At 37.0% G+C, this 14,858-nt stretch overlaps 1 protein-coding gene across 3 annotated transcripts in view; it reads left to right on the forward strand.

The window, feature by feature from the left end:
• The first annotated feature begins 846 nt into the window (after positions 1-846).
• SNX7 (sorting nexin 7) overlaps positions 847-14,858 on the forward strand; it is a 128,488-nt gene continuing 114,476 nt past the window's right edge. Inside the window, exon 1 of one of the 3 annotated variants that reach the window (XM_031967125.1) lies at positions 847-1,075. In XM_031967125.1, coding sequence (XP_031822985.1) covers positions 890-1,075 — 186 coding nt within the window. In that variant the 5' untranslated portion in view covers positions 847-889. The remainder of the gene's footprint in view (positions 1,076-14,858) is intronic. The other 2 variants (XM_031967126.1, XM_003769678.4) reach the window with 2 other exon arrangements.

The following is a 14,858-nucleotide window of genomic DNA, read 5'->3' on the forward strand; positions in this document are numbered from 1 at the left end:
ACCTTACAGATCATCCAGTCCAATCCTTACCTTAACTAACTAACGTGCAGAACTAGCATTTTAGCCCAGATTCCCTGGCTCCAAATCCAGAGACTTTTCCAACTCTTTCCTCTGTTTAAGGCAGAGTATTTAACTTAAAAGGTTTACCGGTGGGAAAAGGTCTGATATTTAAATATCAATATCTGCCTAATTGAGTGAAATGATTTCCTCTGGATGTGTTTCTTTTTTGGATAAGTAAACTAGACCAGATATACATTTACTAATCTGAGCACAGTGGAACGAGAACAAGAACACGGGGGAAACAAAAAGAAATCTGCCATCTCTCTTCTTCCAATACTTATTTGTTCCTCTAGGGCCCTCCGCTTTCCGTCCCTAGAAAGCTGTTCGTCCACTCTCTACATTCTTCCCAGACTTCTCTCCACCCCGCCTCCCACCAGCCTGTTCTGGTTTTCCTCGTACACTGGAGGTCCTTCGCGATCCCTTCCTAGCCTCCAAGCCTGATCTTTTTTCCGAGGAGCAGTTAGGGAAAAGGGGGGGCTCTCTATCCCAGTTAGGGGCCTGCGCGGCTTTACTTTTCCTGGGGCTCTCCGTCTCCCACTGACCCCGGATTGCGTAGTGCCTCTCCAGTGGTGTTCCCAGAGCGTGACAGCGGTGGCTCAGAGCCCAGCCCAGCCCAGCCCAGCCCAGCCTAGCGCAGCGCAACCCTGGCTCAACCTCCGCGCCGCGTAGCAGGGCTTTCAGCCCGGTAGTTCCGCTTCTGCGCAGCGCGGCGGGCCCAGGGGCTGGGAGAGGACGGGGAGGGGAGGCGGAGGATGTGCGCCGAGCCAATGGGCAAGCTCGGGGGAGTCGAAGCTGCCCGAGCGGCCGGCAGGGCTCACACACGGCCGGGATGGACGGAGAGAGCTGGGTACCTCAGCCCTTCTCCCCAGGGCCCCCGGGCGGAGCGGGAGGCGGCGGCGGAGGGGCGGGCAGCGGCAGTGGGGAGAGCCCCCGCGGTGGTCGTGGGGCAGTGCTGCTACATCCCGAGGTGCTGGACCTAGATGAGGACGAGGATGACCTGGAGGTCTTCAGCAAGGTGAGGGCGGCGGCAGCTGTGGGGGCGCGCCCGGGGGGAACCATCCCAACTCCTCTTCTAGAGCTGCCACCGAGGTTGTCAGTGGGCCCTGCCCACTGTCTGGTCCTGCCAGGAAATGGGGGGCGGGGGGGCGAAGGGGAGGGACGCGAAGGGTGGGTGGGGGTCTCCTCAGCCTCTTTTTCTCCTCCTTTTCTTCCTCCTCCTCCTCGTCTTCCGTGTCTTCCTCCTTCTCTTTTCCTTCTCCGATTGTATCTAACATAGGCTTTTTGCAAGCCTCCGAGCCTTTGTCCGGAGAGAAGTTTGAAGCCTAGAGCCAAACAGCTGGGCTTTCAATTCTCAGCTTCAGCTTTCTCCGCACTTTGACCATCTGTGTTTATGAGTGTCTCGCTTTCCAAGACTGCAAAGTTTTGCTGTCGGACTGGGATCTAGAAAGGAAAGTTCAGTCCCGGCATGGCATCCTCGACACTTCCCCCTTCTCCACCTCCTGGCCAGACTAGATCGTGCCCTGCCTGGGCAAGGTGGTTAGATGCTGGCAGACTCTGCCCTTGCCCCACTTGCTTCCTTCCTTTTCCTTCTGCCCCGAGATTTCGGAGAGAGCCTGAGGCTTAGAGGGCTCCCGTCTGGGTTTCTAATTGATTTAGATTTTTTTTTTTTTAACTTAGAAACTGAGAATAAAAGCCCTCGCTTTACACATAGATCCCTGCGGAAGGGATCCCTGTCCTATCCACCACCAGCCTGGAGGGAATAGAAAGGGATTCAAATAGAAATAAGATTCAAAGATATAACTTATGGAAAAAAGAGATACGATTGAAAACTAGTTTCCACACATTCTTTTAAGAGCAAAGGCGTGTCTCTTGAATCCTCAAGCATCATGCCCCCAAGGATTATTAAAAGTAAATGCTTACTTAACCTGCTTGTCTGTTTTTCACTGATAAGTATTCTTTCTTTAAAAAAAAAAAGAAAAAAGAAAAACTTGGATGGGGGGGGGAGCCGTGAATGAAACTCCAGCTTCGATCAAGTTTCTGTCAGTGGAGGCAGTGGGTTGAGATTAAAACAATGTATTAATTACTACTGCTTTTGCAGCAGTTAAATGTTACATTGAGGTCTGGAAAAATGAACTTAATTATAACCAACCCTTTATGTGCAGGATTGTGAAGGGAGGTGGGTAAGTGGACCAGCTGGTTCTTGATTTAATTCTGTAGCCTGAATTGCCTCAAAGAATGAGATTGTAAACTTTTAGACGGCAAGGGGTATCTCAGCCCACATCATTTTGTTCCTAAGGCCTTGATTGTATTGTTCAAGATACTCTGTTTCTAAATTAAATGAAAAAGGAAACATCCAATACTGTATTTTTCTTCTTGCTGTCATATGCCCTTAGGATCATTAGGTTCTTTAAATAGAATGTCACAATATTCTACTTTACCTTTCCATTAAAACTAATCTCTAAGGGAGAAAAAAATCAGAATCATTTAAAGTTCAAATGTGAAAAGTGATATAGCAAGCCTCTCAGGTCTCTGATCTCATGGGGCAATTTAGTTTAATAAGTTGCTGAATAAATTAATCAGCCTTAAATTTGAATACACATCATGTTTAAATTATACAGAGACTGGTTGGTTTCTGTTTTCCTTCATATTGCCACTTAGTGTATCTAGGGTTGAATATAATGCTAGCTTTTGGTTGAAATGAAACATTTGTCAAGGCTCAAGATTCAGTAATGTTGGACAAAGCATCACAGTAATGGAGTGACTGTTTGCAGACTTTTAAGCTGTCCCTCTGTTTAAATTTCAATGAATATATAAATATTGAGCATAAAGCGGTGTGACCAAATTTGTAGAAGATCTAAAGAAATACTCAAGATAGTTTTTGTTTTCAAAGGTCTTAAGATCTGTGTTGCCAAAATAGTTTACTTATCATGTATATGTGAACTATAAATGCTACTGTTTAATTTCCAAATGAAGGTACAATCATTGATAGTAAGGCTTCACGAATATAGGTCTTGATCTGGGAAATTGAAAAATGAGGGGGAGGGGGAGGAACCACATTTGCAGAGGAGGAGTCCTTTGACTTTCCTTAGTTGAAGAACAATATTTTAGAAAACTTTTGAATTGCCGGCTTAATCGATTAATGTCAATCCAAATAAACCATACTATAGAATAGCTCTGATAATGTCTGTTCACTTCTTGAGAACCTTCGTGAAAGCCTGGAAGTTTTCCAATATACTACTTATACCTTAGCTTGACATTCAAAGCTTTCCAACTCTTAACCTCATCTCATTTTGTTAAACTTGTAGTCTAATCTCCTATCCATATTTCCAAGTTCAGTTCAGACATCAATTCCTTCCTGACAATTTCTCTGATATTTTCTGGTAGCCAGAAAAACCTCTAACTCTCCTTTCAATTCTCAAAGCACTTTAAAATTGTTATTTCTGTATCTATACATTCCAGTTTAAGCTCATTGATGTCAGTGAATGTTTATTAATTTATTTATTTGTTTCCTCATCTATTGATTTTATTACTTATTTTGGGTTTCTCCAATACTAAGCCAAGTATCTTGTACATATTGATCTTATATAAATATTCATTGACTTTTAATTGGGTGTCATTCTCTTGCCAAATTGTAAAATCCTCACAGGCTAGGACCTCCTTTATTCTTATCTTTATAATTCCCTAGCACAATACTTTGAACTGAGGAAATATAGTTGTTGAATAAATTAATCAGCTTCAAAATGATAATATGTGGTTTTCCAGACTGTATCTTGCTTATGTTACCAGAATCAAAGTCACATTTCATGATCAAAGTTAAATTTCAGATTAGATCTAAGACTAGGGTGTATTTTATGAAAACAAGGAAGAAGTCTTGGCAGGAGACACACTGAATTACCCAAGAGAGTTAAAACTCAAATTTGAGAGGGAAAGTAGAGAAATACCCACAATAAAAATGGATGCTATGGGGAAACAGAAGAGATATTAAAAAAAGAACAACAGTAAAGCAGTTATTTAGTAATTCTCAGAAAATAATAATTGAAAGTGAGTCAAGACTTTTTAAAGGCCTCATGTGGCTATTGTCCATTTCACATTTTGCAAATATTTTATCTGATATATTAAACAAAAGGGCCAAGAAACATTAGTACAAGGAGGTGAATGCAACCTTAATGCAAAGAGATAGATACAATCTAAGACATATTATAGAATGACTACTTATGATTGGAGTATGTCAGTATAAGAATGTAATTTATTCAAGAGAAAGAGATCTATCGCAAAGTAGTCAAGAAGATGTAGCTTTTTTTTGGATAATATACTATTTGTACTTGCCTGCATTTTTTTTTTTTTAGAAGTTTGGAGTGAAGTTAAGAAGAGAAAGAAATTGAACTGATGTTATCCTTGTAAGACTACCTGTGAGACTGAGGATATAAGTGGTACTTTTCTTCATTCATTCAGCAAACTTTTATTAATTACACTGTGATAAATGCTAGAAGGAGATAATATCAACCTTTACTCCTGCCCTCAAATAATTTATAAACTATAGTAATCACTCAAAACGTTGAACTAGAGAGTCTTAATACTGAAACTGTATAATTTCTTCTCTGAGGGCATTCTTCTGGAGAATATTTATAGAGTTACAGCTATACCATGATAAGCATTGGCACTTATGCTACTCTAAAGTAATTAAGACAGTAGTTTGCTGTTATTTTAAATAAATAGTCCATGGGGTCTAGGAGTGGAGGACTCTTAATTAATTTTATGCATGTGTTAAATTTTAACTTTGGCAGTTACTAATAGGGATTTAGGATACTATGACTCATGCAAACTTGGACTATAGCAAGAAGTTAAATTATGTGTTTAAAGGGTTTTAATTCATTATTAACCAGTTTACTTGATTAATCAGAATTCCCCATTCCTAAGACATTGGTGGAGATTATAGCCAGTACAAATTGTGATACAATAGAACCAGTGATTTGGAAAGTTAAAATTGTGACGCAAGTATTATTTATCATAGCTCATTATCAACTATTACCCAGTCTTAAACAAAATAAGCCCTGAATTATTTTAAAGGATTATCAAGGACTGTGAATTCAAACCTGAGTTTTACTACTTTTGTAGGTTAACTTTATCTCATTGTTCATTTTAGAGTCAGTTGACAAATGGATATAAGTATGTAACAGCAGCAGAATATTTTATGAAGGAAATTTAAATGAAGAAGCAATCAGTTTCTCATAGTAATAAGAAGTGATTAAATTAATCAGGATCTTGGATCTAATATTTATTTTGATGGGTATACAAAACAAGAGCTAAGAAGTATATGCATGCCATATGAGGATCAAATGAGATAGTATCTGTAAAACCCTCGGCACTACCATTGTTATAGCAGAACGATATTTTACAAACTTTCTTTCCCCTAAAAAAAAATTTATCATTCTTTAATCCTATGTTACTTTTCCTAATTTTCATGATTTTCAGCGATCACTGACAATGACTCAGTAATCACACTTGCATTTCTTTCAGTTCATTTTGGCTTGATGATTTGGATTCTTTGAAAGTATTAGAAGTTGGCTCTTTCTGTTCCTTTTCTTATCTTAGATTTAAAATCCTTGTTAGCTATTTATTTTTGGTTTCTCATTCTCAGTCCAAAGTTGATCATTCTTTGCAAAGAAAACAAATAAAATAGGAGTAAAATAGTTTTGTTAGCTCTGAGTAGAAAGTAATTTAATCATAGAATCTCTGAGTTGGAAGAGACCTCAGAAGCCTTTTCATGTAAAGTGTATCTGAACAAGAATGTCTTCTATTGCATATCCAGGATGCTTGAAAGTGGAGAGGAAAACTAAGAGCTTTCTGGGACAGTCCATCTTGGTTTTGGATAGTTGTAATTTTTATGAAGTTTTCTTACTTGAAATTTATATCTGTCTCTCTACAACTTTTTATGTTGTCTTAATTGTTTAAGACAATTTAAATATGGTTGAATTTTGTGACTAAAGTGATCATATATGCATGCTTCTGTTGACACTGAACTAACAGAACTTCCAAGTTTGACCAAATTATGTGACTGAATTAGCTTCCTCAACTTTAGCAGGTTCTGTCAGTTGACTGCTGTATTTCATGCCATACACGTGGCATTTTGTTGTGTTTTTAATGTTATATCATAGCATGGAAAGAGGCAAAATATGTAATTCTTGTTGAGCACTCATTAGGGACTGCTAGAGATCTTGCCGAAGTTGTTAGTTTGGGAAAGTCATGTTTCAAAGAGCCATTAAAGGTCACAATGAGAGCATCTCAGTTGTATCAAATTATAGAGGAAAGTTTATATTAAAATGAAAACCAGTACTAAAAACTGACAAGCTATTGCTTTGAAATAGCCTGAGTAGGAAAGTGCTATCATAAAGGACTTAATAGGGTTTATTTGTTTTGCATTCCTACATGGCAGGATGATATTTGTAACTCAGAACTTCTCATTATTATGGCAACTAGAAGGAGTATAAATAGACAAAAGGCATGGGTGTGCCTTGAATATGAAGAGATAATATCTTTTTTTAAAAAATGATGAAATTCGAAAAAAATGAAATTAGAAGGTGAGAGAGGAATATATTGGGAGAAAGGGAAAGAGAGAAGTGGAATGGTGCAAATTATCTGCCATAAAAAAGAGGCAAGAACAAGTTTTTATAGTGAAGGAGAAGAGGAGGAGAAAAGGGGGAATAAATGAACTTTACTCATGAAAATTGGCTCAAATAGGAAATAATATACTTATTCATTAGGGATATAGAAAGGAAAGGGAGAATAAATGGGGGGAAGTACAATTAGCAATAGTAATTGTAAAAAAAAAAAATTAAAGCAAGTTTCTCTGATAGAATCAAAAAAATTTTTTTACAATTACTATTGCTGATTGTACTTACTCTCCATTTATTCTTCCCCTCCTTTCACCCTTTCCCTTTCTCCCAATATATTCCTTTCTCACCACCTTTTCTTCCCTTCAAAGGGCATTTATGAGTTTCTCTTGGATATGGTGGTGCTTTCTGGTAGGCTCCTAGAGTTTTGAAGCTACCTTTCCTCACTACACCTTGTTTGTCCCTAACTCCCAATGTAGCCATTCCTAGAAGACTGATAAGAAATCCAAATTCCCTCACCCCTTGAGGTTCATATAATGAGACTGGAAAGGAGACTATTTTTTCCAAGCTTTCTATTCATCCTTCATTCTCCTTTTTCCTCAAAGAGATTCCTAATTAGTTCTACTGCATTCTAATACTGCTTGAGTTCTTAGCTTGCTATTTTATGCATAACCTAGAATATAGGGGAGTTTCTTCGGCCAATCTCAGTATACTTCCTATATAGCCTCACTTCATTTCAGGCAATGCCTAGAAGCCTTCCATTCCTTCCTCTTGTGATTAACCAGGTTGTTAGCATCTATTCTGATGCCTTTAATGGATTGATTAGTTAGAAATGTCCAGACTTTGCTCACTTCCAGTTTAGACCTCTGGATGACTCAATTACCAAGTATAGGCCTTCTGTAATTATTTAGGGAGGAGTATGGAACACATTTCTCTTACTGCCCAGAACTGAATGGAGCACTCTAGAGGTGGTCAGTCCAAGGCAATGAACAGTGGAACTATTGTACCGTTCATCCTAGTGCCAGGATCCCTGGCATCCTGAGATGGAACTCAGGACTCAAACTCCTCTTGAAATCATGTTTACACTTGCTTGTTAGATTTTGGAAAGTCAATTTGGTTCAATGGGTAGAGTTCAAGACTTAATTAGTAACCAACCAATAAGCACTTAGTAAATGTTGGTTATATGCTAGCTTAAATTTAGGTACTGAGGATATAAAGAAAAAGAAATGAAATAATATCTGTCTTCCAGAATCAGCTACACCCAGAGAAGGAACACTGGGAAATGAGTATGAACTGTTTGCGTTTTTGTTTTTCTTCTCAGGTTGTTTTTACCTTCTGAATCCAATTCTTCCTGTGCAACAAGAGAACTGTTCAGTTCTGCACATATATATTGTATTTAGGATATACTATAACATATTTAACATGTATAAGATTGCCTGCCATCTAGGGGAGGGGGTGGAGGGAGGGAAGGGAAAAGTCGAAACAGAAGTGAGTGCAAGGGATAATGTTGTAAAAATGCACATATTTCTACAAGTATTATGTATACACAAAGATGTGCTAGGGCCAGTTGGAACTTGCAAGAGGTAATTGTTTTTCAGTGTGAGCCCTCATCCCTAAGAAATCAACAACCATAGATCAGGATTTATTGTTTTATTGATTGTCTGGGCTTAAAGTGATAGAGAAAAAGGTTAATAATGCAGATTAAGTTTAAAAATATGCCCTGTGAATAATGTCTACCCCCTACCCTATTCTAGTCAGTTCTTAAACATTTACCATCAAAGATCAGAAAAGGTTTCATTCACATAGCAAGTGAAAGAAGACTTAGTTTCAAATCCTACTCCTCATACATCATAGCCTAATGTGGCTATGGGTAAGTCACTGAAATTCATAGTTTCATTTTCCTCATCTGTAAAATAGAGTTATTTTCACCTATAAAATCTAACTAAGATGGGTATATTTAGGTTGTGAGGCTCAAATGAACTAATATGTATAAAGCACTTTACCAAATTTATAGAACTATATAAATGTCAAGTTCTAATACTGCTGTTTATATTACTCCTGGCTGTCTATTTTAGTTATCTTGTGAGTTAAATGGGCTTTTGTGGGATGACCTAGAAACTTAATCACCACATATAATGGTGTTTATATAAGAAAATGCATTATCAGCTGCAAAGAGACTTAGTAATGAACTTTTGGAAGAATACCCATTTGCATGAGTTGGATAGCTGAAATTAAAGTGCCTTTTCTAATAAAGAAAAGCAGATATCCACATGACAAAAATAAATAAATAAAGCTTTATTTACCCTAAGTATTTGTGAAACAACTTCTTTTTAAAAGTCTCAGAAATTCTTCTATAGAAGACATAACAAGCACTTGCCTAAGTTTACAATAGGGAAAAGGAGAAGAAAACTGAGTTCAAAAGAATTTAGAGAAATCTTTTCTCAAGATGGTTTGTTTTGTACTTGGCCTAATGCATAGCTGAAATGTCACCTCATTACTAAAACTTATACATATCAATAGTTCCTCCTTGATTCCCTCATCCATTGTTTTATATGAGACAGTATTTTAATTTGTTTACATAAGTTGTGTATATTCTTAAGTGAGTAATTACCATTGCTGCCCAGGGAGAACCCAGGCCCTCAATTTCTGATAGTCATTGAACCATTGTGGCACAATTATGCTCCCTGACTGAGATGACATGCAATATATATACACATAAACTTAGCTTTTGATAAATATTTGTAAAACATTATTAGTGAAAACATACACATGTTTATACCTTGTGTCTGTTTCCAGGTGGCAGAAAAATATGGTAGTAAGAAAATACTCAGCATTAAAATCCCTGGCAACTGTTATAAATTTCTCACTGTATTTCAGGCATGCAGTGACCTTTATGGCAATTCCCCCCCCCCCTCCCCCATTGTTGTTGTTTTTAGGTATCAAGAAACATAAAAAAGATGAATGCCTGAAGGGGTTTTTTTCTTTTAAATTAACATGGCTAATGCCTGGGCATATTATTTCTTTGGTATAGAGAATTCCCTGTAAGATAAATTCCTTCTACCAATGCAAATTAGTGTCTTTTCTATCAATTATATTCTTCAAAAATTGTCCAGACCACTAAGTGGTTAAATGACTTGCCTAAGATCACAAAATCTATATGTGTCAGAATTAGTACTTGAATCCAATTCTTCCTAGTTCTGAAACTGACTCAATATACTAGGTTAGTCTGTCTCTCTAGTAATTTATTTACTTACATGAAACTATTATAATGCCTTTAGTTTTTATGTCACAATTGGTTTCCTGAACTCCAAGTCTCATTGCCCCTTCCATTCCAAGCAGCGGACCTTTTTTTTTTTTTGTGATAAAGAAATTAACTGAAACAGTGACCATCACCATCACTCCCATTTTTTAAAACATATGCAAAATTTCATATCCATAGCCCCCAGCTTTAGACTGAAAGAATGATTTTTGTCATCTCTTCTTAACAGCCCATATTGAAATTTTATAAATATATAGTGTTCTTTTCAGTTACATTACTTTAGCCATATTTTCCCTCTGGTTCTCATTATTATTCTGCATCAATTTATTCACTCATTTCCTAATCCATTGACACTTTGTTACCATTTCTTTATTGCCACAATGCTACCAATATTTTGGCATATGTTGAACCTAGCTTTTTTTCTTTAACTTTATTGAGTTCCATTTTCAGGAACAGGATCTTTGCATCATAAATGTCTAAATAAGATAATCATCTTTCTTGCATCTTTCTGGCTGTGCCTTATGCCTGAAATGTTCTCCTCTGCCCTCACTACTGACCCTCTCTGGATTCCTTTAAGTCTTAATGTCCTACCTTCCAAAAAAAATCTTCCCCAGCCCCTGTTAATTCCATTACCTTCCTTCTGTCCACTTTTCTCTTATGTTATATATATGGACCATCTTGTATACATTTGTTTTCAGGTTGTCTCCCTCACTGGATTGTATGTAAGCTCCTTCAGGACAGGGACTATCTCTGCCTTCCCACTCCCCCCCAACACATTGCTTGGCATATAATAAACATTTAGTAAATGTTTGATTGATTGCTAATTCCAAATTGTTTTCCAGAGTAGTTGGATAAATTTACAGTTGCATCAACATTGCATCAATGTTGTTCCTATTTTCCCTCTAGTTCTCTCAGTATTGAATACTGCTGATTTACATTTTTGTTATGTTTCATAGTAAATAGTATCAAGAAGTGCTTTGCCAAAATGAGTTGTTGTCCATCCTTTTATTTACATCTCTCAAACAGCCTATGTCTTAAAAATTCATTTGTAAATCATTTAGTTTGGGACTCAAAATACACTTTCCTGCAGACAATGTTAAAAATTGTCATTAGGTTCCCAGACTATCCAATAACAAACATACTGTCTTTGAAATATGTGTTTGCGTGCATACGCTTTGATCCAGCAGTGTTACTACTGGGCTTATATCCCAAAGAGATTATAAAGAAGGGAAAGGGACCTGCATGTGCCAAAATGTTTGTGGCAGCCCTTTTTGTAGTGGCTAGAAACTGGAAACTGAATGGATGTCCATCAGTTGGAGAATGGCTGAATAAATTGTGGTATATGAATATTATGGAATATTACTGTTCTGTAAGAAATGACCAACAGGATGATTTCAGAAAGGCCTGGAGAGACTTACACGAACTGATGCTGAGTGAAATGAGCAGGACCAGGAGATCATTATATACTTCAACAACAATACTATATGATGACCAGTTCTGATGGACCTGGCCATCCTCAGCAAACGAGATCAACCAAATCATTTCCAATGGAGCAGTAATGAACTGAACCAGCTATGCCCAGAAAAAGAACTCTGGGAGATGACTAAAAACCATTACATTGAATTCCCAATCCCTATATTTATGCACACCTGCATTTTTGATTTCCTTCACAAGCTAATTGTACAATATTTCAGAGTCTGATTCTTTTTGTACAGCAAAATAACGTTTTGGTCATGTACACTTACTGTGTATCTAATTTATATTTTAATATATTTAACATCTACTGGTCATCCTGCCATCTAGGGGAGGGGGTGGAGGGTAAGAGGTGAAAAATTGGAACAAGAGGTTTGGCAATTGTTAATGCTGTAAAGTTACCCATGCATATAACCTGTAAATAAAAGGCTATTAAATTAAAAACAAAAAAAGAAGAAGAAGAAATATGTGCTTGCAATGAAAAGCAGCAGAGAATTCTTACTGCTTCAGGACTGCTGTATTACTTATAAGAAAAAAATCTTTTTTATTATATCTTGAATGTTGGCATTTGTAAAAAGCAAGTTTTAAGTAGAAGATGAAGTGGAGATGAAAGTTTTTTAAAGATTCAAAAAGTGATTTCCAGGGTTTGGTTGTTATAGATATTTTATCTCTAATTTTATTTACAAAAGTATTACTTGCTTTCCTTGCTTCCTCCATCTCTTTCTTCCTCCCTTCCTTTCTTTCTTTCCTCCTAAACTTCCTTTCTCCTTCCCTTCTTCTCTTTCTTCTTCCCTCCCTCTCTCCCTTCTTCCTTCTTTCCTTCCTTTACCTCTCCCTCCCTGCCTTCCTTTTTTCCTTTCTCCCTTCCTTATTACTGGTTTTAAGTATTGTTATTATTATTATTATTATTATTATTATTGTTTTAATCAAATGAGATTAGAAGTCATTCTTTCACCCACAAATGGAAGAAGAGAAAGGGAGAGGTTTTTATCGTATGCTACTTGGACAATAGAAGAAAAAGAGAAAATGTATGTGGCTGAACATGTGGAAGTTCATTGGCTGAAGTAATATTTATTAACTTTTAACAGTGCATAGGGAGAGGGGAAGAAAGAAGGAGTGGGGGAAAAAAGAGGCAAGGAAAGTATCTCATTGCCACTCTTATTGGTGGAGATCAATTTATGCCAGTTTGGTTATTATATTGAATAAGACAAATGAGTGTGAAGACCTCGTATTTTAAAATCAGCCGGAGTCAGGAATTCAGGTTAGGGGAAAATTGTCAGTCTTTATTCTCAGTGAAGAAAGATTGGAGGTGGAAGGGAATCGGCAATAGCAATGTGTGCAGCTGAGTCAAGAAGCTAGCTAGACCAGAAGCCACACGACTAGCAGCTAGGAGTATGGAACACAGGCTCAATCCCTCCCAGCTTCTCTTCTTGTCTCTCTCTGCCTCCACCCACCCAAATCGTCATTTCTTATACAGCATATCAGGACTTGCACAGAGAGTGGGCAGGGACCATTCTTTATCCAATCATGTATATTAATATAGTCCAATTACTATTTAGCCTCAAGTGCTTGGGACCTCAGTGCATCAACTCAAGCCTCAGCCCATTACAAATGAGGAACCAGACTGACTCATTGAAATTGGAGGGGGAAACAGGGTTCATTTAGAGATTGATATGGATGGAGTGTTTGTAGAATGGTTGTTTTGTGCTTGAGGAAGAGTTGCATTTTATTTTGCAAACAGAACTTGCTATAGCAATCCATCCATAAGCATTTAATTCAAAACTTGTTATGGGCCAAAATCTATGTTATACGGTAGGAACACAAAGATAAAGAGGTTTAAAAAAGTCCTTGCTCTTCTAAGGGGGTGGGGGAACAACATGTAAGCAAGCTACATGCTGAGAATGGGGAAGATGACTTCAATTCTAGAAATTGGGGACATCAGGAAGAAGATGAATGGAACTTCTTGAAGAAGAGGGAGAGAAGAGGAAGAGGAAGAAAGTTTTCTAGTCATGGAGCAATATTTGGTACAAAGGCACAGAGATGAGACACAGAGTAAGTGGATTTGGGGGGGAGGGCAATGTAAGAATACTAGGCGGGTAGGAATGGGCCAATTTATGAAGATCTTTAAATGCCAAATAAACAATTTTCTATTTGGTAAAGGAGGAAATAGGGTAGCACTGGAATTTAATGAGTCGGAAAAAACTTGGTTAGACTTTTGCTTTAGGATAATTACTTTGGCAATTATCCGGAGGATGGATTGGAACAGGGAGAAGTTTGAAGGACAATCTGTTTGAAAACTATTTCATTAGTGCAGGTGATATAGGTCTGAACTAATAGGTAAATGAAGAGAATGGGATATATTCCAAAGATATTATAAACGATTTGGCAATTTATTAGAGATTGAGATATTGAGGATGAGCCAGTGTTACTGAGAGGATTCTGATATCCTCAATAGTAATAAGGGTCACTAGGTGATACAGTGGATAGAACATTGGGCATGGAATCAGGAAGGCTTGAGTTCAGATTCAATCTCTGAAGTTTACTAGTTATGTGAATTTGAACAAATTACTTGAGCTCTATTTGTTACAGTATTTTCAATTGTAAAATGAGGATAATAACTGTACCTATTTCACAGTGTTGTAGCGATCAGATAAGATATATATATATATATATATATATAATATGTATCTGTCTATATATCTTATGTATATTATCTCATATATTTTAAAGCATATATTTATATTAAATATATATATATATATATAATATATATATATATATATATATCAGTTAGCACGCTGCCTGGTATATAGTAGACACCATAAAAAATCTAGTTATTATTAATAATAATTATTATTTTACTAGTACTATTAGAAGGGGTTGAAGAGAAAAATATTAGGCTTGTTTTAGATCAATAGATCTAATTTAAGTCTGAGATGTCCTGTCTATGATATGCTCAGTTTGAAATGTCCAGTAGACCATTTCTGATATTGGACTGGAGTTTAGGAAGGAAACCAGTGCTGATATAACTATCTGGGGATCATCTGTGTAGAGAAAATTGAATCTTAAGTGAACTGATGTGTTCCCAACAAAGGGAACTAAGCATAAGAAAGTAGTGTCATGAAGAACCAGAGGAGAAAGTGACTGACAATATTAAGTGCCACTAGTAGGTCAAGAAGGAGGAAGATTGAGAAAAGCCTATTAAGTTTGGCAATTAAGAAATGACTGATAACTCTGGAGATAACAGTTTAATTTAAATGATGAGACTGGAAGCCAAGTGCAGAGAGTTTAGAAATGATTGTGAGGAGAGGAAATGGAGACAGTGAATATCAATAGCTACATAGTAAGGGATGTGAAGAATATGCTATTTCCTTCTCTTGGATATCTTACAATATATTTTATGATAATGTAGCAAATATTATATATTTTAAGTAAATTCAGTTCATAGTTAACTT

Source organism: Sarcophilus harrisii, chromosome 4 (assembly GCF_902635505.1).
Source record: "Sarcophilus harrisii chromosome 4, mSarHar1.11, whole genome shotgun sequence".
Lineage (NCBI taxonomy): Eukaryota > Metazoa > Chordata > Mammalia > Dasyuromorphia > Dasyuridae > Sarcophilus > Sarcophilus harrisii.